Raw genomic sequence first — 25,413 nt, 5'->3', positions numbered from 1 at the left:
TCTGCACGAGCTAGTTGACAGGGCACAAAGGAAAATCAAATCCTCATTCCTTTGAATTTACACACACTCTGTAAGCAGAACTTGAACTCTAGAGCAAATTACCAGCTTAAAAGCTGCCAGTGGACTACTTCTCAACTGTAGCCAGAATACCTCAATCAACTGATAAGGCCCCAGAATCAATGGTTTCAACACTGCAACCATGGCAGTATGTCACATGCGTGACACCTAGAAGACTGTAGCTCACTGCGATTATTTGTGTAATACAATGTGGAACTTTGCTTAAATATAAATTAGATTTGTGTCAGATTGATCTAAAGGGAGACACTGGAAGTAAATGAAATTCATCATTAATAGCCCTCAGTTTGTCAACTACATGAAAATATTGCAGAACTATGTACCCATAACGAAAGAATCCTGCTGAAAATGGGGCAATGAAATTCTTGTTTTCTAACAAAATCTTCAAAATTACATGTAACAGACTCATGTTTTACTTTTAAGTGGAACAACCAGATCACAAATACAGAGAATATATAAATGCACTTCCTATGACATTTTAGAACAGGAAAGAGGAAAGTCTGGCACAGGCAACTAGCTTGGCAACATTCTGCTGCAACTGAAAGAAACTGAGGATTAACTCTGTCTTTAGTGGGATTCAAATCACAATATTTTATAAAATATGTTATTGCCATACTATTTCATTGGGTCACATATGTAGCTAGCTATTCAAAAGTTACAGTGCACCCGTTTCTGCCTGCTTATTTTGTTTTTATTTGACATCGGACATTTTGGAAATGGTAATTGTGGAGACTAATTGCCACAGCTGTTGTATCATCTGACGGCACTATTTTTCAAGTAAAATATTATGTTGGACTTCAGTCATAATATATTTTGTTTACTTCCACGATATTTAGTGTGTCTAAGTTATGTGCTGGTCCTACATTATTATACACAAGGCAGAACATTTATTTTTTCACACCAATGGTGACATTAAAGGAAATATATTTATTGCAGCTTACCAAAGGTGAAAGAGTATTTGGCAAGGAATGATACAGATCAAAAAATAGTTTCAAAGTTGTGAAGTCAAGGAATGCTGGTCTCCAGCTCGTTGGAATCTGGACAGTACATAGGTCATCTGATGACTCATCCGTTGATGTGCCAATGAAGTCAAATGTAAGACAATTTTGTGCCAGGCGAAGTAGCTGAGTCATAAGGCCATGCTGAAAAACAGAGAAAAGCAACAGTTATCAAGACTCGTGTATAAAAATAAAATAAAGAAAGGACACTGCAGTAAACAAAGCAAAATTATTTACAGGTTTTCTATAAAAAAATTCATTTTACAAACATAACAATAACTATAATATATCAAAATACTTGTAACTGAATGCCTAAACAAAACTGACCAGTCAACATGAACACCATATATCATTATAGTAGAGCAGTCTTTTTTTTTAATATTTCCAGTTCAATGAATATTTTGTAGTTTATTACACTGGTGAGTGAGAATATAAAAATATGGATTGAGGGATGATGTATTGCAGCGAGGAGCCGTCTACCAAGTGTGCACCCACCAATAATGACATTCTGCAGATTCTGCCACATGAGCTTCAGGTTGTGTGTTGAACAGTCACGTTAATCATCATCATCATTTAAGACTGATTATGCCTTTCAGCATTCAGTCTGGAGCATAGTTCCCCTTATAAAATTCCTCCATGATCCCCTATTCAGTGCAACATTGGTGCCTCTTCTGATGTTAAGCCTATTACTTCAAAATCATTATTAACCGAATCCAGGTACCTTCGCCTTGGTCTACCCCGACTCCTCCTACCCTCTACTGCTGAACCCATGAGTCTCTTGGGTAACCTTGCTTCTCCCATGCGTGTAACATGACCCCACCGTCTAAGCCTGTTCGCCCTGACTGCTACATCTATAGAGTTCATTCCCAGTTTTTCTTTGATTTCCTCATTGTGGACACCCTCCTGCCATTGTTCCCATCTACTAGTACCTGTAATCATCCTAGCTACTTTCATATCCGTAACCTCAACCTTATTGATAAGGTAACCTGAATCCACCCAGATTTCGCTCCCATACAACAAAGTTGGTCGAAAGATTGAACGGTGCACAGATAACTTAGTCTTGGTACTGACTTCCTTCTTGCAGAAGAGAGTAGATCGTAGCTGAGCGCTCACTGCATTAGCTTTGCTACACCTCGCTTCCAGTTCTTTCACTAAGTCACATTAATTTTTAATTTACGTACAATGAATGCTCTATTTCCGCAGCAATGTTCACCATAGCTAACCAAGGAAACACAACATTAAACAAATGAGCAAGAGGCATTTCATGATTAACTTTGAGAGTAGAAGTAGCAGTAATAGAGCCCCTATGTGAAGTGTGTCCCATGATTGCAAACTTCAAGGAGAGAAAACAGCAGGCACAAGTGTTGTGGGACAGAGAGAGAGAGAGAGATAGAGAGAGAGAGAGAGAGAGAGAGAGAGAGAGAGAGAGAGAGCTCTTTGCCTCCTTGCGTAGAACTTGTTGCATGCAAAGAAGTAAGTGCACTCATTGTCTCTAAATTTAGTTTTGCCCCAAATAAAGTTGGTGGAGTGTAAATTGCAACTAGTAAACATAATGAAGTTCTGAACAACATTTCCACAACAATGGAGCAAGTAGTTGCTACTGTAAATGGATACAATAGTTCATGTGAAGTAAAAATATGTTTTATAGAAAAGCACACAAAGTACAAAAATTTATGTAAAATGGCAATATAAAAATGGTTTTGTTACATGTTATTTTAAGGGGCCCACTCAAAATGAAACTGTTCTGTGAATAAAACTAATTGCAACTTCTTGTTTTGAAGCTAAAAGAATAGAAATTCATTTTTTATAGATGTATAAGCACTTTATGGCATTATTTTGTGTGCATATTTTAGTTTTCACAGCATAAATATGTATGTATGGAAGATATCACTGTTGCATGGTAATTCAGTTGTTAAACATCTGTTAACCAATCCAATGAATAAACAAACTTCAAACAGCAGAAGAACTAACCAGGCACACAAAGGTTCTATATCAGCATTATGATATTCCTCGCTCTTAAGCCATAGTCTAATACACATTCCACAGACTGAACATATATGACAGTGATACAGAACTGGCACAAAATTCTGTTAGGAAGGTGCAAATCTTACCAAGCCCTTGCAATGTGGATATACAATGACTGGAAGATAGTAATATGGTGCTGTAAGTGAATACTTCTCTCTTACTTTGTTTATAACAGCACAGACCCTCAATTATGGAACTGCGGAGTTTGTAACATTTATTACAGAAATGGGAAGCTAATAATGCAGCTTGTTCTGTGTTGGCATTTCATTCAATGTATTGTTACTCTCCAGAGCCAAATTACAGTTGAAGCCTACACGAGTTACGGTGGAAGCCTACATGAGTTTAGTTGAAGACTACATGGTCCTTTTGGGTGACCAAATACTTTCATCAGCACACTATAGTTTTTCTCTGATGAAACAATAATGCCACACTTAAAGACGACAATTCTACCTTTTGCGCAGTTAGTTCTGGGGAGAAATGGTTGGCAAATATAAATTGTCTCTGGCTTGCCCCCTTATCGGGGTTCTATTTTAGCAAGTGTATAGAATTAGTTTTAGTTTTGAGACTACATTGCAATTTTTCTTACAGATTAATGCTGACAGAACTGCATGGGGACTAAACTATGGGGCCAAGAGCATGAGTTACACCAAGCGTACCATGGCACCACAACCATAATCTTCATGTGTGAGCATGAATCGATGCATAAATGGAGATAAACAATGGAAAACTGGGGATGGAATAACAACAATATGAAACAAGATAGACTGCTGGTCACCACATGAGGCAGCGTTGTGTAACAGATAGGTACATTTAGCAGCACATTTTAAAATCATCTAAGCTATCAGATTTAGAAAAACATTCATTCATAAACATATCCACACATGGCCTCTGTCATTTACGGACACTGAAAGTTGGGTCTCAGTGCCTGAGGATCACAGAGACCATGTGTGTGCTGCTTGACAGTCACATTGATTAAATATCTAGGCAAAGCGATATGAAATGAAATGAGCATGCAAGTATAGTTGCAGGGAAGATGAATTGGACAACTTCAGTTTATTAGGAGAATTCTAGAAAAGTTTAACACATCCATAAAAGACTACTCATAAAACACTTGTGAGGGCCATACTTTAGTACTGCTCAAATGTTTGGAATCTCCACCAGATTGTATTAAAAGAAGACATTGAAAAATTCAGAGGTGTGCTGTTACATCTGTTACTGTTAAGTTCAATCAACATGAGATTATTACAGAAATTTTCCGTGAGCTCAAACAGGAATCCCCTGAAGGCAGACGACATTTTTTTCACAAAACACTATTGAGGAAGTTTAGAAAACCAGCTTTTGCAGCTGACTGCAGAATGATTCTACTGCCAGTGTAAGGATTGCAAAGACACAGTAAGAAAAATTAGAGCCCGTACAGTCATTCTTTTCTCGTTACATCTGAGAGTTGAACAGGAAGGGCACTGACTATCAGTGGTACAGGGCACACTTTGCCATCCAACATATGGTGGATTGTGAAGTATGTATGTAGTCATTAGGACTGCTACTTTATGATACTTCTGTTGTCACACAGACAAACAGTCTCTAACATAGCATAATAAAGGAAGTAATTGACATGAAAACATTAGAAGAAAAAGCCTGAAGGATAGCAGCTCGCTGCTCAATACAGCTTGGGATTCCCACCAGTGTGAGTCTTAAATAGTTGTATGAAGTACAAGATGAAAGCAATTATTTAATTTTTCATGAAGTGAACAACCTGATCCACAGCCAGTAGCAAATGAATATAAGAATGGCCATCAATTACAGGGGCATCAATTATCACTTAACAATGGCTGAAAGCTCATGAAACTAATAAGTTGGTGTGTCTGACAGCTCTAGAAGATTTTATTATTACTTTTGTTTACATAATACAGTTGACATGCTCTGAAATCTCTATTACATACTTAATATCTTTGCTTATTTTATGATGCTCTCACCATACACACCGGCAGCACAAAATTAATGCATTATCTCACTGATGTATCCAATATTCTGGTGAGAGTTTCTGATGTACTCCATCATCCACCAACAGTCAATATTCAATACCGATTAACCTCCTGAAACTTTAGTGTTTTATTTATTTATTTTTTCTTCCAAAAGTACAATGTGATGTTGTAAGTGAGATCATCATGATTTATGAACTTTCAAGAAAGGTTTATTCACAGGGATACTCACAAAATAGTTTTCCACTGTTAGCAGTCTCAAATAACCAACGTGCTTCATTTGTTTACCAAGAGATCATACAATGTTCAGTTCTGGGATGGAAATTCTGGCAATACTGTTCAACAGCTCAACTGCACAATGAGACTGATATCAGCTGCCCCACCATATCTCATAATGCAAATGCTCTCACATGAAAATATCATGAAAGTGCTGTACAACAAAAAGTTACTAATGCACTCTGGTTTCCACAGAACTTTGTATCCAAGACTCATATCAAGAAGTCTTTCAATATTTGAAGGACTCACTGAGGCTGCAAACACTGGAAAGTAAATGACTTAAGACCTCTACTATGCCATCCCAACAATAAATAGAACAGACCTCCAGAATTTGACATACATTATCCACTAAGTGTTAGATGCAGCAGTGTGTATACAAACCACAGATTACGCATTGCCTCAACAGCAAAATGGGGTACCCAGTAATCACCCGCCTGTGATTGCAGACTGACAAGCCCATTGCCTTTTGAGTTTCCCATTAGCAATTATCGAATGAGAAGTATGATCTCACCCACATTACACCTGTTACTGGTAATTTTATGACAACATGGTTCTAAATATTTAAAATTCTTTCGTGTACCATTTATATCTTCACTAATTTTGATACTTGCCAAACAGCTAATGTCCACATTCTAGTCATAAGCCTAATGCTTGTTTATTCTTAATTCAAATTTTGGACTAAGAAAACTGCCTGTATCATTCAACACTTCTTTTAAGTCTTCCTTACTTCCTACCAGAAGGACTAAGTAATGTGTTTCCATCCACTTCTGATCTGAAATTTTCTTTCATTCTCTTTATTATAAATATACATGTTACTGACATGTGCCAATAAGCTGCTACCATGTTGTATTCAACTCTAAACAACAGCTTATCGTGTTTATGGTACTTCAATTACTTCTTTGTTACTATTCTTTATCCATCTTGAACTGACTGCAATTTAATTAAAAAGAATTATACCGGATGTGTTTCGCTTTTATTTATAAAGCATCTTCCTTTTTTTTTTTTAAATATATGTTGTTCCTTCTCTCCTTGCTAGCAGTGGTTGACATCGAAGGACTTCATTTCACATTTGCACTTGGCATGCTGTTACTCTGTGTAATGAGAAACAGCTTACAAAAGTGAAATGTAAATAATGCAGTGCAAGAAATACTGCAGAATGGTAAAAACTGTCAAGTGCAAACTTGAATTGTAGCCCTTTGACGTCAACCACTGCTAGCAAGAAGGGAAGTAGCAGAAAACGTAAAGAAACATTAATAACCATGAAAGATGTTTTGTAAATAAAAGCGAAGTGCATCTGGTGTAAATCTTTTTATTAAATTGCAGTAAGCTAAAGACAGGTAACCAATAGTAGCAGATTTTAACTGCTGCTGTGGAAGATACCCACACAAACTTCTACTTTGTTTTTGTATGAAGTGTTATCACTTGGTACTGGGTTTGCAGCCCTGAGAGTTTTTGTGTAATAACTATTAGTAGAGTACAGATTACTCAGTAAATACGTGTCTTAGTGCATTTTTAAGCTTACTATTAAAAGTTCCACTTTTGTTTACATATTAATGCAGAACAAGCAAAAATTCATAAAGTTGGGTTGTAATTGTATTTTTGTTTACATTTTGGCACAGTAAACTTACAGAATCTCACGTAATTGCTCTTTTTTCTTTCCAGCAATTGAAAACATAGTGTATCCCTTCATTATTAAATTTATATTTCTGGAAAGTAGGGCAAATTTTAAGTTGTGTTGTTTGATTCAAAAACATTGCACTAGTACTTTGTTTACATACTGTTTGTATACTTTCAAGTTATGTCAAAGTTACATTTTATTGAGAATAAGTTAATTAATTGATACCACAATTCAATGAGTGAAAAATTTTTGTTTCTAGCAGAAATAATTAACTTTTCATGTCATAACACACCTGAAGTGCTGTGCTGCAGGCCTAATTTTTCAGCTGTGTAGCAACACATGGTAAGTATGGAAATAGATGCTGCTGTAGTATAGTCAGGCAGGGAGTTGTATGTGTAGACTGAGGGTTAGATTTCCTCTGGGGTGGCTGCAGTGGAGCAAATAAATGAGGAACTCAGTGAAGCTCTCCCATGGAACTGAAGACTTCGTAAAAAAGACAAAAGAATCACTGAACAGGAGGAAAACATTTGTAGGCAAATATCTGTGCCCTTCAGGCTGAATTAGATTATGTGAAATTTGAACTAGATAGGTTGAAGCGGGAGTGAGATCATGGAACACTGTAACAGTAACAAGCAATGGTCACAAAAGGAGGAGCAGCTCTTTGACTACTTCATCTACATATGAGCTTACAGTATATAATAAGTTTGACTTGTTACGTGAAGCAGGAGGGGAAGAGTCTCATGCAGTTGTGTATCATAGTAGGGTGCAACAGACCTCTCCCAAAGAGACTGTGTGTAGGTTGGTACCGAAGGAGCAGACAGCGAAGACTGTAACAGCTGAATAGTTGACATGGCAGGGATGTAGGCCAGAGAGTACAGGACAAATTAAGAACATGGTAACAGGTCACAGTATTGTGGAGCCGAGTAGTAGATTTGGCCAGGATCAGATTTTCATAGTAGGCGGAGCACGGAAAAGCCTGGTAAAGACAGAATTTACTATAATAGGGATGACCTGGATGAAATAGGCATAGCAGTTACACAGGTGCCAGTTTTGTGGAGGTCCTAAAGCACCTTTACCAGATATTAGTTAACACTGCTGAGAGCCACGTGAACACCAAGTTGAGCAGGCTGCTGCTGACTGAAATGAAATATCATATGAATGTAGCGTCTCCTGTCACAATTGGAAGATGGGGATATACTAGACACGATCAACACCTGAATTACTATACCGAAGCAATTCAGAGATGGGTTTGTCAGTTTGTTACAAGTATGTTTGAACAACACGCAAGTATTGCAGCGATAGGAACTCAAATAGGAATCCCTGGAGAGAAGGACACATTCTTTGACGAAAATCAGCATCAGGCACCCCATTATGAAAAAGAGTTCAAATCACAGGAAAGCCCCATAAAGTGCTTTAGAACACATGGCAACATTAGCCTATTTCATCAGAATATTAGAGGATTGAGTAATAAGGCAGAAGAGCTTGTTGTCTTCTTGTAAAATTTAGACTGCTCTGAATAGATACAAATCTTGTGCCTACATGAGCACTGTATAACCAAAAGATTAGATAAGTTAAATATAAAATATTAAACTCTAGTATCTTACTCATCTAGAACTAATATAAGAAAAGGAGAAGGTATTTTAAGACAGAACCAAGCTCAAACACATTGAAACAAGTCGCTTTTCTAGTGCTCAAAACATAGAAACGTGTACTTGTGAATTGATATGGAAAAATAGTCCACTTTTAATTATTTATGAGGGATCTGGATTTCTGACTACGCTGTCAGGCAGTAGGAAGGAATTAATAGACTGTGGTGATTTCAATTTGTTTTCTGAAGGATTAAGAAAGGGAAAAATAATCTGGAATTCTTATTTGGATTCTAATATTTGATCTCAGTAAGTAATTTTCTAATAGAGGCGGATAAAGACACTAGGACCCTAACTGATAATGTTTTCTTGCAAAGCAAAAAAGTACGAAGGTAATCCCAAAAGTAAGGTCTCCTATTTTTTTATAAGTACAAAGACCTGTTTACTTCTACAATGGTTTACATCAGTTTACAGCTTGAACATTTAGCTATTTTTCGACATAGTCACCATTTCTGTCGATGCATTTTTGTAGACGCTGTGGCAGTTTTTGTATGCCCATGCCAAACCAGCTCGTCATCATGCTGTTCAAAAGTTATGAACTTCTTCTTTCACCTCATTGCTGGAGCTGAATTGCTTTCTGGCCAAATGTTCTTTTAACATAGGGAACAGGTGATAGTCCCTGGGTGCCAAGCCATGACTATAGGGTGGGTGGGTGATTATGTTCCACCGAAACAGTTGCAGGAGAGCAACGGTTTGCCGAGTGACGTGTGGGCGAGCGTTGTCCTGGAGAATGTGTACGTCCTTGCTCAACATTCTTCTTCTCCAGTCCTGAATTGCCCGTTTGAGTTTTTTCAGAGTCTCACAGTACCTGTCAGCGTTAATTGTGGTCCCAGCGATTCAGCTCCGACGACGAGGTGAATGAAGAGGTTCATAACTTTCTGAACAGCATGACGGCGAGCTGGTATGATACGAGCATACAAAAACTGCCAAAGAATCTACAAAAATGCATCAACAGAAATGCTGATTATGTCGAAAAATATCTAATGTTCAAGTTGTAAACTGATGTAAACCACTGTAGAAATAAACAGGTCCATGTACTTATGCAAAAAATTGGAGACCTTACTTTTGGGATTACCCTCGTACCTGTATACCCAGTACTAAAGCTCTCTGATCATGATGCACAGCTAGTTAGGATAAAAAAGATATTGATATGCTTCAGTGGAAATCAGGTGGAATTAATGACTCCAGAAGAAATGTTTTTACAAACAGTTTACAAGAGATGATCAGAGATGAAATTTATAATGAACCAAATGCTGAAATTAAATTTAATTTATTCCATGATACATTCATAATATTATTTGAAAATATCTTTTCTCACAAGTTAATTAGAAATGAAATGAAATGAATCACCTGTGTAAAAAACCATGGACAACTAGAGAGATTAAAATGTCTAGTGAAATACAAAGGTAAATGTATCTGTTGACATGTACAAGTAGACATCCCTGCAGTGGTTGCAAATTAGAGCTACTCAAGATTACTAAGAAAGGTTATTAAAAAAATCAAGGAACATGCATATTATGTCAGAAATCAGTTGTCTGACAACAGACCTAAGGCTATACGAGATGTAGTGAAAAAGGTGCAGGACAACGCACAACAGAACAGGATAATATCGCTATTGAATTAAATGGAAGGGCTATAAACGATAAATTACAGGTTGCAAATGTTAAATAATCGTTTCTTAAATATAGTACAAGGTATAGGGACAAACACTTCAAAAGAAAAATCACATCAGTATGTAGAAAAAGGAATGCTCATAATTTTCAGTCATATGAATGGATTATCAACTATGCCCCATGAAATGAAGAAAATTACACATCCTCTCAAAAATAGAAACTTGCATAGCTTTGGCATTGTTTCTAACACAGTACTAAATATATGTTTCCATATAATAAGCCCTGCATTATTTGAAATGTGTAATGCATCATTAGCTCACGGCAATCTTACAGAAACATTGAAAAAGATCCCTTGAACAAAAAACTGTGCCTAGTTCTTGGAGAAAAGCACATGTCACACCCATCCACTGGAAGGCTATAAGAAGTGATCCACAAGATTACCACCCAATATCCTTGACATATATTTGTTGTAAAATCTTGGAATATATTCTGAGTTCAAAAATAATTAGGTATTTTGATCAGAATGACCTCCTCCATGGAATCCAAAATCACCAATCATGTGAAACCAAACTTGCACTTTTCTTACAAGACATACTTTGGATCAAGACAGACACGTAGACGCAGTATTTCTTGATTTTCGAAAAGCATTTGACTCAGCACCACACCTACAGTTGTTGTCAAAAGTAATATCACATGGGGTATGAAGTGAAATTTGTGATTGGACTGAGGACTTATTGGTAGGAAGGATGCAGCACGTTATGGAGAACCATCATTAGATGTAGAAGTGAATTTGTGTGTCCCCCAGAGAAGTGCGTTGGATTACTTGCTGTTCATGTTGTAAATGACCTTGCAGATAATATTAACAGTAACTTTAGTCTTTAGCAGATGCTGCAATTATCTATAATGAAATACTGTCTCAAATAAGCTGCATAAATATTCAGTCAGATCTTGTTAAGATTTAAAAGTGGTGCAACGATTAGCAACTTGCTTTAAATGATCAAAAATGTAAAACTGTGCACTTCACAAAACAAAAACACATGGTATCCTTTGAGTATAATATCGATGAATCATTCTTGAAATCTGGCCCAGTCATGGGTAAGCCATGCGGTACACTTCAGTTTGTTGGTAGAATACTGCGGAAGTCCAATCAGCCTACAAAAGAGATTGCTTACAAAACACTTGGGCAATTGGATCTAGATCATTGCTAGAGCGTGTGGAAACTGTACCAAGTAGGATTAATGGAGGAGACTGAACATATACAGAGAAGGGCAAAATGAATGGTCACAGGTTTGTTTGATCCATGGGAGAGTAACAGAAGCTGAACTGGCAGGCTCTTGAATATAGACATAAACTATTCCAAGAAAGTCTACTAACAAAGCTTCAGAAACTGTAGGAATATATTACAACCCCCCTTGTGTTGCTCACACATAGATCGTGAGGATAAGATTAGGATAATTACAGGATGTACAGAGGCATTCAATCAATCATTCTTCATGTGCTCCATATGTATATGGAACAGGAGGAAACCCTAATGAATGGTACAATAGGACCGTACCCTCTGCCTTGCACTTCATAGTGGTTTGCATAGTACAGATGTAGGTGAAAATATTGTTAAACACTCTATAACAAAGGTGACAGGAGAGAAGTCTGCTTCACCACTGACATCATTTACCAAAATCTTTGCCCCTAATGAGGCTGTCTGTAAATAATCCATTGTAGTTCAAAAGAAACAATTATGTACACAATTACAAAATCAGAAGGAAAGCCATTCACTACACCATATTAAGGTCGTCTTTATCTCAGAATGGCGTGCACAGTGCTACAACAAAAATTTTTGATGGGACAACAAAGTAAAATTTGAAAACAAACTGAAAAGCTTTCCCCTTGACAACTTCTATTCCATGGAATGGAATGTGTAAAACGATGGTGGGTAGAAACTACTACACAATTTTTTTTTTTTTTTAGGCATTTGAAAATGACCAGCACATAGCCATATTTACAAAATAATTTGCGATGTGAACATAAAATGACTCATTCTGCATCATTACAATTTATCATGCAAATGATCCAATAACTAACTCACTCATTACTCAACATCCACAGGCATCACTGAAGTATGTGACAGGTGACTTTTATTGTACCATATATTACTGTGCATTCCCATTCAACTCACAAACAAGACATGAAAAAAATTATTCATATCTATCTATGTGAGTGGTTAAAAACCAGTTTTTGTGAAAATGATTCTTACGCGTGTGATATGTAGTAGCTGATGAATACTTGAAGCAGCAATTTGTGGAAGACATTGTTTTTTTTTTAACAGATAAGTAGACCTTTGTGAGAAGCAAGTGTATGAGTGCAAGTAAATTTGAAATTTCTGCAACACTTCATTGAGACAAACATCCAGCCCTCTATTTTCTACTGTTACTATGTGCAAGGAGGATTGCTGAAGCTGAAATAAAGTGGCAGAGTCCAAATAATGCTTAACTGGATTAGGGTTTTACGTCCTGTGGACACACAAGTTATTTGGCACATTGAATTAGTTCACTTGGACTGACAATTGTGCTAGTCTTCTTTCAAGTAATCATCCTGTCATTTATCTGAAGTGACTTGGGAAATTGAAAACCTAAACTGGGATGGCTCACTCTGTCCAATCATAAATTCAGTTTCTTTAGTACTTTTCATAATGCTCAGTATTATTCCCCATAAATTTAACTGAAGATTAATTACACTGATGTGAGCATGAACATTGAGGTCCATGAAAACATGTCTATGCAATGTCCAGCAATTAACTGTATGTGACATTCTTATTCAGACTAAATTGGAAGAAATATGACTATTTCATAATAGCGACAAGGCAAAATTGCTTTTTGTGGAAAAGTAATGGCATTAACCCCTTCACTGCTATGGAAGTACACTCTGCATTGCAAGTAGAACACTGCTTTGTTTCAGCTGAACTTCTCACCAAATACTGTTACCTGTGCTACAAGACAGTATTCACGCTGTGATGCCATACTTATCAACCAATTTTAAGAGAAGTATTCACTGAAAATATATCACCTTTGCACATCTTACAATCTGACATCTTTGCTCTATAAAGGACTGGATTTCTTTTCATTACTCATCATAGTTACTGCACTGCATCAAATTAATAAAACTTCCTGGCAGATCAAAACTGTGTGCCCGACCGAGACTCGAACTCGGGACCTTTGCCTTTCGCGGGCAAGTGCTCTACCATCTGAGCTACCGAAGCACGACTCACACCCGGTCCTCACAGCTTTACTTCTGCCAGTATCTCGTCTCCTACCTTCCAAACTTTACAGAAGCTCTCCTGTAAAGTTTGGAAGGTAGGAGACGAGATACTGGCAGAAGTAAAGCTGTGAGGACCGGGTGTGAGTCGTGCTTCGGTAGCTCAGATGGTAGAGCACTTGCCCGCGAAAGGCAAAGGTCCCGAGTTCGAGTCTCGGTCGGGCACACAGTTTTGATCTGCCAGGAAGTTTCATATCAGCGCACACTCCGCTGCAGAGTGAAAAATCTCATTCTAGAAATTAATAAAACATTACACAAAATTTTAAAGAGTTTGCAGATGTAAAAACACATTGTATAAACTTTGCATTTGGTTGATTTTATCTCTTACATTGCAGTATACAAAACGTATGTGAGATATTGAAACTTTATTTAAAACTGAGAACAGAAGAACGATATCTCACTTCGTTCTTGAGTTATTGATTTTTATATTTGACGAGCAGTTGCATGTGATGCACCCATATCTGCTTGGAATTTATGTTTGTATTAATGGTGATTAAATGTATATGAAATAGCTGATGCCACAAGATTATGAGAATGAAGAGCATGCACATCTTACATGAAGTATCAACTACAAGGAAGTTTTGTTTAAGTGCAGTATCCAATGAATGCCGACAAAAAGCAAATGGAAGTCTAATTTATGAGCCATCTTCAAACGATGTTTTCTATGGCACAAAAGAAATTACTCCTGTTGTGGGTCAAACAAAAACTGGTACATTTTATGCAAAACTTCTGGTCCAACTGGAGGAAAATGTATAAGAAGAGGTCTGAACTGGGGGGGAAAAAAACCTCCAGGAAAATATACCCATCCATGAATATGATATGACAGCAGGAAAAGAGAGGCATTTGAAATATGAAATGCTGGAATGTGCACCCTATTCACCAGATTTGTCATCCTTGGACTTCTGACTTAGTTTTAAAATGTTTTGACTTCAATGACAAGGGTGTAGCAGCCTTAGAAAAGTATTTTGCAGAATCTCATGTCAGGGGTTGAATGATCACATTACAAAAATTTAAGACAAAGTGCAGTAACCTATACAGGCGCTACATTGAATAAGAAGTACATCTTGACCTCAAAGAATTATGTTCAGGAAAACTAGATTCCCACCCTGCCCATTGAGTACATTCCAGCATTACAGAGGTGTACATAGAAAACAGGACAATCACCAGCCCAAATAAAATTTTCAACTAGAGTCTACATTCTCTCGCCATTCTGAAATGGTCATCAATTATATGTTTTGGGAACAGATGGAAGTCAGAGCACCTCATTCCCACTCCATACAACGTGTTACAAGGCTGAAACCAAATTCAGGGAATCTGCTCCACACTTCTGAAGCACAAATTGATGTGAAATTTACTGACTATACTTGAGAAGTTATTCTCCCTACATGAGGTGCATTCAAATGACAACACCCAAGATTTTTTCCTTGCAGGACAGAAACATGCAGTTAGTTTTAAAATGTGCAAGCATCTGTTATGAATGCATGACAGAGATGGCAGCACTATACAGCACACACAGCTCCAGAGACAGCTGGGGGAGTGAGGACTGTTTTCCATACTTTCAATTGTGTCTTTTTATTACAAGAACAGCATGTAATAACTCATTTTCTCCACTTGCACGGTGTGAAATCAATTGAAATTCATCGCCAGTTGAGTGGGACATGTGGTGATGGGGTCATGGATGTGTCTAATGTACATTCGAGTGGGCTACAGGTCAAAGAAGGCAGAGTATCATGTGACAACAAAACAAAACAATATCAGCCCCACAGTAGCTGGTCTGACAACATGATCAGGCAAGTAGAGGAAGTTGTTTTGGAAGATCAATAAATTCATATGGAACACATTGCTTCAAATTGGCATTCTGTGGGATCTGTATACAAAATCCTGCATGAGGAGCTGAAAATGCGAAAACTGTCCTCCAGGTTGGGCCTACAAATGCTGATGGATGACCAGAAAGGTTGTGCAGGCAATTTTGATGTCATGAATAAGACTCTCTCTTCACCTCGTGTGACAATGGATGAGACACGAATTTCATATTTCAATCCTGAAGCAAAATGCCAGTTAGCTCAATGGAAGTGCCACCAAAAAAATTTCGAATAAGCATCGGTGTTGCAAAAATGGTGGTAACTATGTCCTTATTCACTGCATTCCTAAGGGCACTACAGTGACAGTTGCGGCCTACCAATATGTTTTTAAGAAAAGGATATTTCCAACATTCTGTGAAAAAACAGCCAGAAAAGGCTGCCTTTGCACTCTCTCACCATGATAATGCACCAGGCCATCAGGTGAATGTGATACTGTAGTTTTTCATGACAACATCTTCGAATTGATTTCTCTTGCTCCCCAATGCCCTGACCTGACGAGACTCGACTCTTAGCAACTTGGCTGTTTGAACAATGAAAGACACACTCCGTGGTTACACATCCACTAGCTATGCCGCTGCTGCACCAGCAATTTTCCAGTGGTCAAACCAAACACATACAGAAGCGTTGCAGCAGCTATAGAATCGTGGTGTCAAAAGTGTAGAAAATGTTTATAGCTGCAGAAAGATTACGTCAAGTAGTGACCCAAGTTCTGCAGTTCTCAAATAATTGATTGGTGATGGGGGGAGAAAAAAGTATCAGTAGTGTTATAACTTGAATATAGTAATTCATAAACAAAAATAAGTTTTTGCAGAATAAGTAACCATCTAAAATAGACTGTTTCAGTTTGACTGCCTGTCTGGGGGAAAGGCAGGTAGGCATGGGTACTGTTGGGCAAACAGCTAACATGTAAGCAGTCTTGCAACCAGTACATAGTGTACACAATCTTGCTGCATTGGTCAGTGGCACAAGGCACGGGTGGCCGAGAAGCTCATTCGTGGGCATAATGCGCGCAACAATGACTGGCTGGTAGCCTACACTGCATGCAGTTGTCCACTGGTGTGAGGAGGGAAGCCCTTATCTCACTGGGCATAGCCTGATCTTAAAGATGGAACTGAAGATTGCTGAACAGACAAAACCCAGTGTGAGATCTCTCTCTCTCTCTCTCTCTCACACACACACACACACACACACACACACACACACACACACACACACACACACACAGAGAGAGAGAGAGAGAGAGAGAGAGAGAGAGAGAGAGAGAGAGAGATCCACCTGACAAAAATCAGTATATATCTTTTTTTAAAATATACTCGCAAACTACCTTACTGTGTGTAGTGGATGGTACTTCTGGTAGTATTATCACTTCCACCTTGCTTCCTGTCCATTTGTGAATGGTGCATGGGAAGACCAATACGCCTCTGTATGTAATATAATTTCTATGATTTCTCATCATCGTTTCAGGGTCACCACAAGTTGCACCAAGTGAACTTCCCTGATATTTCCCTTATTTTCAGACAAGTTTGAGATCTCAAAGGTGAATAAAGACTTAAGTTGACAAAAAAAGAGACTTCTGTATTTCTATATGTGTGAGCAAAAATTTGAAATAGCAACATAACATATTTTGTAATGTACTGTTTTTAGATGAAGAAAACAACCACTGATGTTATTTTATTTCAATAAAACAAAACACATTTGCTGACAAAATACTTATTTCCCTAGAGTCGCATGACAGATTTAAAATACTTTCACTGATTTCAGAAATAACATCACAAAAAAGTAGGCCACTTGGAAGAAGTGTATAAGGCGGGGAAAAGTTGTGTAACCCAACACTATAGGTAACCGCCAATAAAATGTTCATTATTGTCAGTTGTTACCCACTGTTTTATGTCTATTGTTTTAGAGGTATTGTGTGTCCACCTCAGTAGCTGAGTGGTAACATGTTTGCCTACCATGCTGCAGGCCAGGGTTCAATCCCCAGTCGGGTCGCAGATTTTCCCTGCTCGTGAACTGGGTGTTGTGTTGTCCTTATTACCTCGTAACCATTTCATGATCACCGACAAGCAAGTATGCCAATGTGGCATCTCCTGAACAAAGACTTGCAACCCGGCACCCGAACTTCCCCAGATGGGGCCTCCTGGCCATCAATGTCACATGATCATTTCATTTTACAGGTATTGTGTAATTTTTCTTTCGAGAAATATACGAGACATAGTGTACAAACTGCTAGCGATTGCCACAATTTTCTTCTCATCATCCATACTTTTATATATGAACTACTTTCGAAGTGCCAAAATTTACTAGAATAAATAAAATGTCTATAAAATGCTGCACTGTACAATGTACTTGTGGTGAGACAGTCACAATACCTGAAATCCATTGGCCACGGCCTCTGGCCTGCCGAGGAGCACCACAGTCCTGGGTCCATGGATAAACCACGAAAATCTACCGCATTACACAATGCACAAACTGACCTGGCCTGCAAGCAGATTGGTGAGACTAGATCCGAAGGGCAGGCCTGCGCATCAGTGGGAAACGATGGGCTTCAGATCGGCAGGGCCGATCTGTTGATATGCCCACAGAAATGGCCTGCAGTTTTGCACTGTCAGAGACCACTCGTGTTGCACAGACACCATGTTGATGAAATGATACCGCAGTGATCAATCCACACAACAGATAACTTGCACGAATACTTGGAGAATCAATACTAATTAGGGTAGGTAACAACTCACCATGAAGATGATCGCTGATCCGCAAACAGGCACGTAGAAAACACAATCTCACTCTCACAACTAAATTTTCAGCCATAGCCTTTGTCAGAAAACAAGGGAACACATACTTGCACATAATCACTCAGACACAATGCATGCACACATGACCGCCGTCTCCGGCTGCTGTATCAGCAGTCTCTGAGAATCAAATCCAAACAAACCACTCCCCACACCTCCCTGCCTCTCGTTGGCAGCTGCTAGGCTAGTGACAAGAAATTGTAGCAGCACTGACTGCAAGCTGAGAGGAATGGTAGGAAGGAAGTAAGCAGTAAGAATGAAGGAGTAGGAAAGCAGTGCACATAGTCAGCTGCGTCCATCCAGCGATGATGCATGACATCTCAGTAAACAAACCATTTCATCTACTGAGACAAAAATGAGATTTTTTAAAAAATTTATCTGATATTTCCCTGATTTCCCTGACACATCTGAAATTACCTGATACCTCCTGATTTCCATAACTAATGGGAACCTTTGTTTTTGTGAGATGTATGTGGGAGGAAGTAATACGTTGCCACTCTTTTTGGAATGTAACCACTCAGAATTTCATCCAAGTTCTCCGCGATGCATGTCTTAGAGAGACGTGCCACTGGAATTTGTAGCACCTGCCATTGGAATTTGTTAAGGATCTCTGTTATGCTCTCATGCTTATTAAATGATGCTATGATGAAACATGAGCAACACTCACAAACAGACCTTACAATTGTTTCATAAGCCTCTTCTTTCATGGGTAAATTGCATTTCCATAACAAACTTGCAATGAATTTCAGCCTGCTGTTTGCTTTTCCTAGAATTATTTTGAGGTCGTCATTTCACTTTATGTCACTGCTGATGGTTAATGCTCATTATTTTATGGTTGTTACTGTTTCCAGTAGTTCATCACCAATAGCATAATCAAATAGTAATTTTTTTTTTTTTTTTTGCTTTTTTTGTGTAATACATTACATATATTTACGAGGGTTGCCCAGAAAGTAATGAACCACATTTTTTTTCCTCAGCCAAAAACAATGCTACAAATGCGAAACATTGTGTATGTATTATTTGAAGTCTCCCGAGTGAGCACACCAAGTTTCCATCACTTCTGTAGCTGCAGGACAGTTTCAAAATGGTGTCTGTAGGTAACGTACATTACAAGCAACATACTGTCATTGAATTTCTCACTGCAGAGAGAGAAACTGTGGAGAATATTCACAAATGCTTGTGCAAAGTCTATGGAGCATCTGGTGTTGCCAGAAGTACAGTTAGTCGCTGGGCAAGGAGGGTGAGGTCATCAGAAAGCAGTTCAGCGGAGCTTCACAATTTGCAGCAGCCAGGGAGACCATCCATGGCTATCACACCTGACATGTTGCAGTGAGCTGATGTCATTCGTGAGGACAGACCATGGTTGCCACAAGTTTTCCCATGAGAAATTCCCTGATATTTCCCTGATTTCCAGACAAGTTTTAGCATTTTTCCACGACAGATTTTGAGATCTAAAGGGTATGTAAAGACCTAAATTGACAAAATATGTAAGGACTTCTGTATTTCTAAACATGTGAGCAAAACTCTTAAGTACTAACATCAACACCTTTCGTAATGAACTGTTTTTAAATTAAGAAAGCTAGCCAAATGATATATATTTTTCATTAAGACCACTGATGTTATTTTATTTCAATAAAACGAAACAGATTTGGTGACAAAAACACACATTTCCTTGGAGTCCTTCACTGATTACAGAAATAACCTCAGAAAAAGTAGGCCTCTTGAAAGAAGTGAATAAGGCGGAGAAAAATTGTGTAAACCAACAATAGAGGTGACCACCAATTTAATGTTGGTTCTACTATGTTCGTTACTGTTGGTCAACACCCACTGTGTTGTCGTTGATGTTGTTGTTGTTGTCCTCGTCTTCAGTCCAACGACTGGTCAGATGCAGTCCTCCATGCTACTCTATCCTGTACAAGTCTATTCACCTCCGAATAACTACTGCAACATACATTTCTGAGTCTGCTTAGAGTATTTACCTCTTGGTGTCCCTCTACAATTTTTACCCTCCATGCTTCCCTCCAATACTAAATTGGTGATCCCTTGATGCCTCAGAACGTGTCCTATCAACCGATCCCTTCTTCTAGTCAAGTTGTGCCACAAATTCCTCCTCTCCCCAACTCCATTCTGTACCTCCTCATAAGTTACGTGATCTATTCATCTAATCTTCAGCATTCTTCTGTAGCACAACATTTTGAAAGCTTCTATGCTATTCTTGTATAAACTATTTATAGTCCATGTTTCACTTCCATACATGGCTACACTCCATACAAATAATTTCAGAAAAGATTTCCTGACACTTAAATCTATACTCAATGATAACAAATTTCTCTTCTTCAGAAATGCTTTCCTTGCCATAGCCAGTCTACATTTTATATCCTCTCTACTTCGACCATCATCAGTTATTTTGCTCCCCAAATAGCAAAACTCATCTACTATTTTAAGTATCTCATTTTCTTATCTATTTCCCTCAGCATTACCTCATTTAATTTGACTATATTCCATTATCCCTGTTCTGCTTTGGTTAATTTTCATCTTATATCCTCCTTTTGAGACACTGTCCATTGCGTTCAACTGCTTTCCTAAGTCCTTTGCTATCTCCGACAGAATTACAATGTCATCGACAAATCTCAAGGTTTTTATTTCTTCTCTCTGGATTTTAATTAATACTTCAAAATTTTTCTTTTGCTTCCTTTGCTACTTGCTCAATATACAGATTGAATAACATCAGGGATAGGCTACATCCCTGTCTCACTCCCCTCCCAACCATTGCTTCTCTTTCGTGTCCTTCGACTCTCGTAACTGTCATCTGAGTTCTGTATAAATTATAAATAATCTTTCGCTCACCGTTTTTACTCCTGACACTTGCAGAATTTGAAAGAGAGCATTCCAGTCAATACTGTCAAACACTTTCTCCGAGTCTAAAATGCTATAAATGTAGGTTTGTCTTTCCTTAACCTCTCTTCTAAGATAAGTCACAGGGTCAGTATTGCCTCACATGTTACTACATTTCTGCGGTATCCAACTGGTCTTCCGCGATGTCAGTTTCTACCAGTTTTTCCATTCTTCTGTACAGAATTCATTTTTATATTTTGCAACCGTGACTTATTAAACTGATAGTTTAGTAATTCTCACATCTGTCAGCACCTGCTTAGTTTGAAATTGGAATTATTATATTCTTCTTGAAGTCTGAGGGTATTTATCCTGTCTTATACATCTTACTCACCAGACAGAAGAGTTTTGTCATGGCTGGCTCTCCGAAGGCTATCAGTAGTTCTGACGGAATGTTGTATATGCCCGGGGCCTTGTTTTGATTTACGTCTCTCAGTGCTCAGTCGAATCCTTCACACAGTAACATATCTCCCACCATCTGCCCCGATAGCTGAATGGTCGGCGTGACGGACTGCTGTCCTAAGGGGCCCGGATCGATTCTCGGCTGGGTCGGGGATTTTCTCCGCTAAGGGACAGGGTGTTCTGTTGTCTTCATCATCATTTCATCCCCATCCGGCATGCAGGTCGCACAATGTGGCATTGAATGTAATAAGACCTGCACCAAGGCGGCCAGACCTGCCCCGAAAGGGGCCTCTCAGCCAATGACACCAAATGCTCATTTCCATTTCCATATCTCCCACCCCATTTCCATCTTTGTCCTCTCCCAATTCAATAACGTTGCCCTCAAGTACATCACTTTTGTATAGACCCTCTATATACTCCTTCCACCTTTCTGCTTTCCTTTCTTTGCTTAGGACTGGTTTTCCATTTGAGCTCTTGAGATTCACACAGGAGGTTCTGTTTTCTCCAAAGGTCTCTCTAATTTTCCTGTAGGCAGCGTATATCTTACCCCCCTAGTGATATACTTACATTTGTCCTCTAGCGATTCCTGCTTAGCCATTTTCTCTTCCCATCGATTCATTTTTGAGACGATTGTACTCCTTTTTGCCTGCTTCATTTATTGCATTTTATACTTTCTGCTTTCATCCATTAATTTCAGTATCTCTTGTGTTACTCAAGGATTCCTACGAGCCCTTGTCTTTTTACCTACTTCATCCTCTGCTGCCTTCTCTATTTCATCTCTCAGAGCTACCCATTCTTCTTCTTCTAAGGCATTCTTTTCCCCCGATCTTGTTAACTGTTCCCTAATGCTCCCTATGAAACTTTACAGCCTCTGGTTCTTTCAGTTTATCTAGGTCCCATCTCCTTAAATTCTTTCCTTTTTGCAGTTTCTTCGTTTTAATCTACAGTTCATAACCAATAAATTGTGGTCGGAGTCCACATCTGCCTCTGGAAATGTTTTACAATTTAATAGTTGGTTCCTAAATTTCTGTCTATACACTGAAGTGCCAAAGAAACTGGTACACCAGCCTAATACTGTGTAGGACCCCTGCAAGCACCCATAAGTGCCGTAGCTTGATGTGGCAAGGGCTCAACTAATGTCTGAAGTAGTGCTGGAGGGTATTAACACCATGGATCCTGCAGGGCTATCCATAAATCTCTAAGAGTACAAGGGGGAGGAGATCTCTTCTGAACAGCATGTTGCAAGGCATCCCAGATATGCTCAATAATGTTCATGCCTGGGAAGTTTGATGGCCAGCGGAAGTGTTTAAATTCAGAAGAGTGTTCCTGGAGACACCCTGTAGCAATTCTCGATGTGTTGGGTGCTGCACTGTAGTGCTAGAATTGCTCAAGTCCGTCAGAATGCACAGTGGACATGAATGGCTGCAGATGATCAGACAGGATGCTTATATATAAGTCACCTGTCAGAGTCATATCTAGACATGTCAGGGGTCCCATTTCACTCCAACTGCACAAGCACCACACCATTACGGAGCCTCCACCAGCCTGAACGGTCCCCTGCTGACATGCAGGGTTCATGTATTCTTGATATAATATATCTGCTTGATATAATTTGAAACTAGACTTGCTCGACAGGCAACATGTTTCCAGTCATCAACAGTCCAATGTCGATGTTGACGGGCCCAGGTGAGGCATAAAGCTTCGTGTTGTACGGTTATCAAGGGTACACGAGAGGGCCTTCGGCTCCAAAAGCCCTTATAGATGATGTTTCGTTGAATAGTTTGCATGCTGGCACTTGTTGATGGCCCAGCATTGAGATCTGCAGAAATTTGCAGAAGGGTTGCCCTTCTGTCACACTGAACGATTCTCTTCAGTTGTCGTTGGTTCCATTTACGCAGGATCTTTTTCCGGCTGTAGTGATGTCGTAGATTTGATGTTTTACCAGATTCCTGATATTCACAGTACACTTGTGAAATGGTCATATGGGAAAATCCCCACTTCATCACTACCTTGGAGATGCTGTCTCTCATCGCTCGTGCGTCAACAATTACACCACGTTCAAACTCACTTAAATCTTGATAACATGCCATTATAGCAGCAGTAACAGATCCAACAACTGTGCCAGACACTTGTTGTCTTATATAGATGTTGCCGACCGCAGCACCGTATTCTTCCTGTTTATGTATCTCTGTATTTGAATACGCATGCCCATACCGGTTTCTTTGGTGCTTTGGTGTATAATCAATCTGAAACCTTCCAATGTCTCCAAGTCTCTTCCACGTGGACTGCCTTTTTCATGATTGTCAAACAAAGTGATAGCTATGATTAAGTCATGCTCAGTGCAAAATTCTACCAGGCAGCTTCCTCTCTTCTTTTTCCTACTATCGAATTCCAGTCCCCCATGACTATTGAATTTTTGTCTTCCTTAACTATCTGGACAATTTCTTTTATCTCATCATACGTTTCTCCAATCTCTTCATCATCTGCGGAGCTATTTGGCATATAAACCTGTACTCCTGTGGTAGGTATGTGCTTTGTGTCTATCTTGGCTACAATAATGCATTCACTATGCTGTTTGTAGTAGTATATCCGTGTTCCTATTTTTTTATTCATTATTAAACTCACTCCTGCAGTATCCCTATTTGATTTTCTATTTATATCTTTATATTCATCAGGCCGGAAGTCTTGTTTCTCCTGCCACAGAACTTCTCTAACTCCCACTGTATCTAACTTTTAACCCAACCATTCCCCTTTTTTAAGTTTTCTAATCTACCTGCATGATTAAGGGATCTCACATTCCACACTTCGATGTTTGGGACGCCAGTTTTGTTTCTCCTGATGATTACATCCTCGTGAGTAGTCCCCGCCCATAGATCCATATGGGGGATTGTTTTACCTCCAGAATATTTTACTAAAGAGGGCAGCATCATTATTTAACGATACAGTAAAGCTGCATTCCCTCAGGAAAAATTACAGCTGTAGTTTCCCCTTGCTTTCAACCATTTGCAGCACCAGCACTGCAATTGCAGCTACAGAAAAAGCTGCTTCCCCTCTTCAGGAACCACACATTTGTCTGGCCTCTCAACAGATACCACTCCATTGTGGTAGCACCTACGGTACAGCTATCTGTATTGCTGTGACACTTAAGCCTCCCCCACCAACGAGGAGGTACATTGGTCAAGGGGGGGAGGGCGGGGCACTATGTTATGTCTATTATTTTACAGATATTGTGAGAGTTTTCTTTCAAGAAATACGTGAGTACATACTGTACAAACGGCCAGCAACCACCACTTTTCTTTTTCTTATGGTCCATACTTTCTAATACATAAACTACTTTCAAAGTGTCAAAATGTGATAAAATATATAAAATGCCTATAAAACCCCGCACTGTACAATGTACTTGCAGTGAGACAGTCGAATTCCTGAAATCCAACAACTGTGGCCTTTGGCCTGGCAAGGAGCACCACAGTCCTTGGTCAATGGATAAACCATGGAACTCTGCTGCATTACACCACACACAGTCCTGGCCTGCAGGCAGATCAGACTGGATCCGAGAGGCAGGGGCGTGGGAAACTATGGGCTTCAGATCAGCAGGCCCAAAGTGTTATGCGATGACCACAGCAATGGCCTGCAGTTTTGGCCTATCATGGAAGTCCACTTGTGTGGCCAGCTATTCACTTGTCACAGACACCATGTTGATGAAATGAGACTGCTGTGATCAATCTATGCAACAGATTACTTGTGCAAATACTCTGACAACCAATAACAATGATGATAGGTAGCAACTTACCATACAGATGATCACTGAGCCACAGACAGGCACACAGAAAAGACAATCACACTCTCAAAACTAAATTTTTGGTCATAGCCTTTGTCAGAAAATGAGAGTGCATTTATACTATCACTCAGATGCATCTCATGCACAAATG

The 25,413-nt window shown here is 39.0% G+C and overlaps 1 protein-coding gene across 4 annotated transcripts in view; it reads right to left on the bottom strand.

The window, feature by feature from the left end:
* LOC126193895 (exportin-7) overlaps positions 1-25,413 on the bottom strand; it is a 237,115-nt gene that overhangs the window by 163,029 nt on the left and 48,673 nt on the right. For all 4 annotated transcript variants that reach the window (XM_049932723.1, XM_049932725.1, XM_049932724.1 and 1 more), the window contains exon 5: positions 1,017-1,217. In XM_049932723.1, coding sequence (XP_049788680.1) covers positions 1,017-1,217 — 201 coding nt within the window. The remainder of the gene's footprint in view (positions 1-1,016; positions 1,218-25,413) is intronic.

This window comes from Schistocerca nitens, chromosome 1, assembly GCF_023898315.1.
Source record: "Schistocerca nitens isolate TAMUIC-IGC-003100 chromosome 1, iqSchNite1.1, whole genome shotgun sequence".
Taxonomy (NCBI): domain Eukaryota; kingdom Metazoa; phylum Arthropoda; class Insecta; order Orthoptera; family Acrididae; genus Schistocerca; species Schistocerca nitens.
Note: the sequence above shows the minus strand (reverse complement) of the source record. Positions and strands in the feature narration are given on the sequence as shown.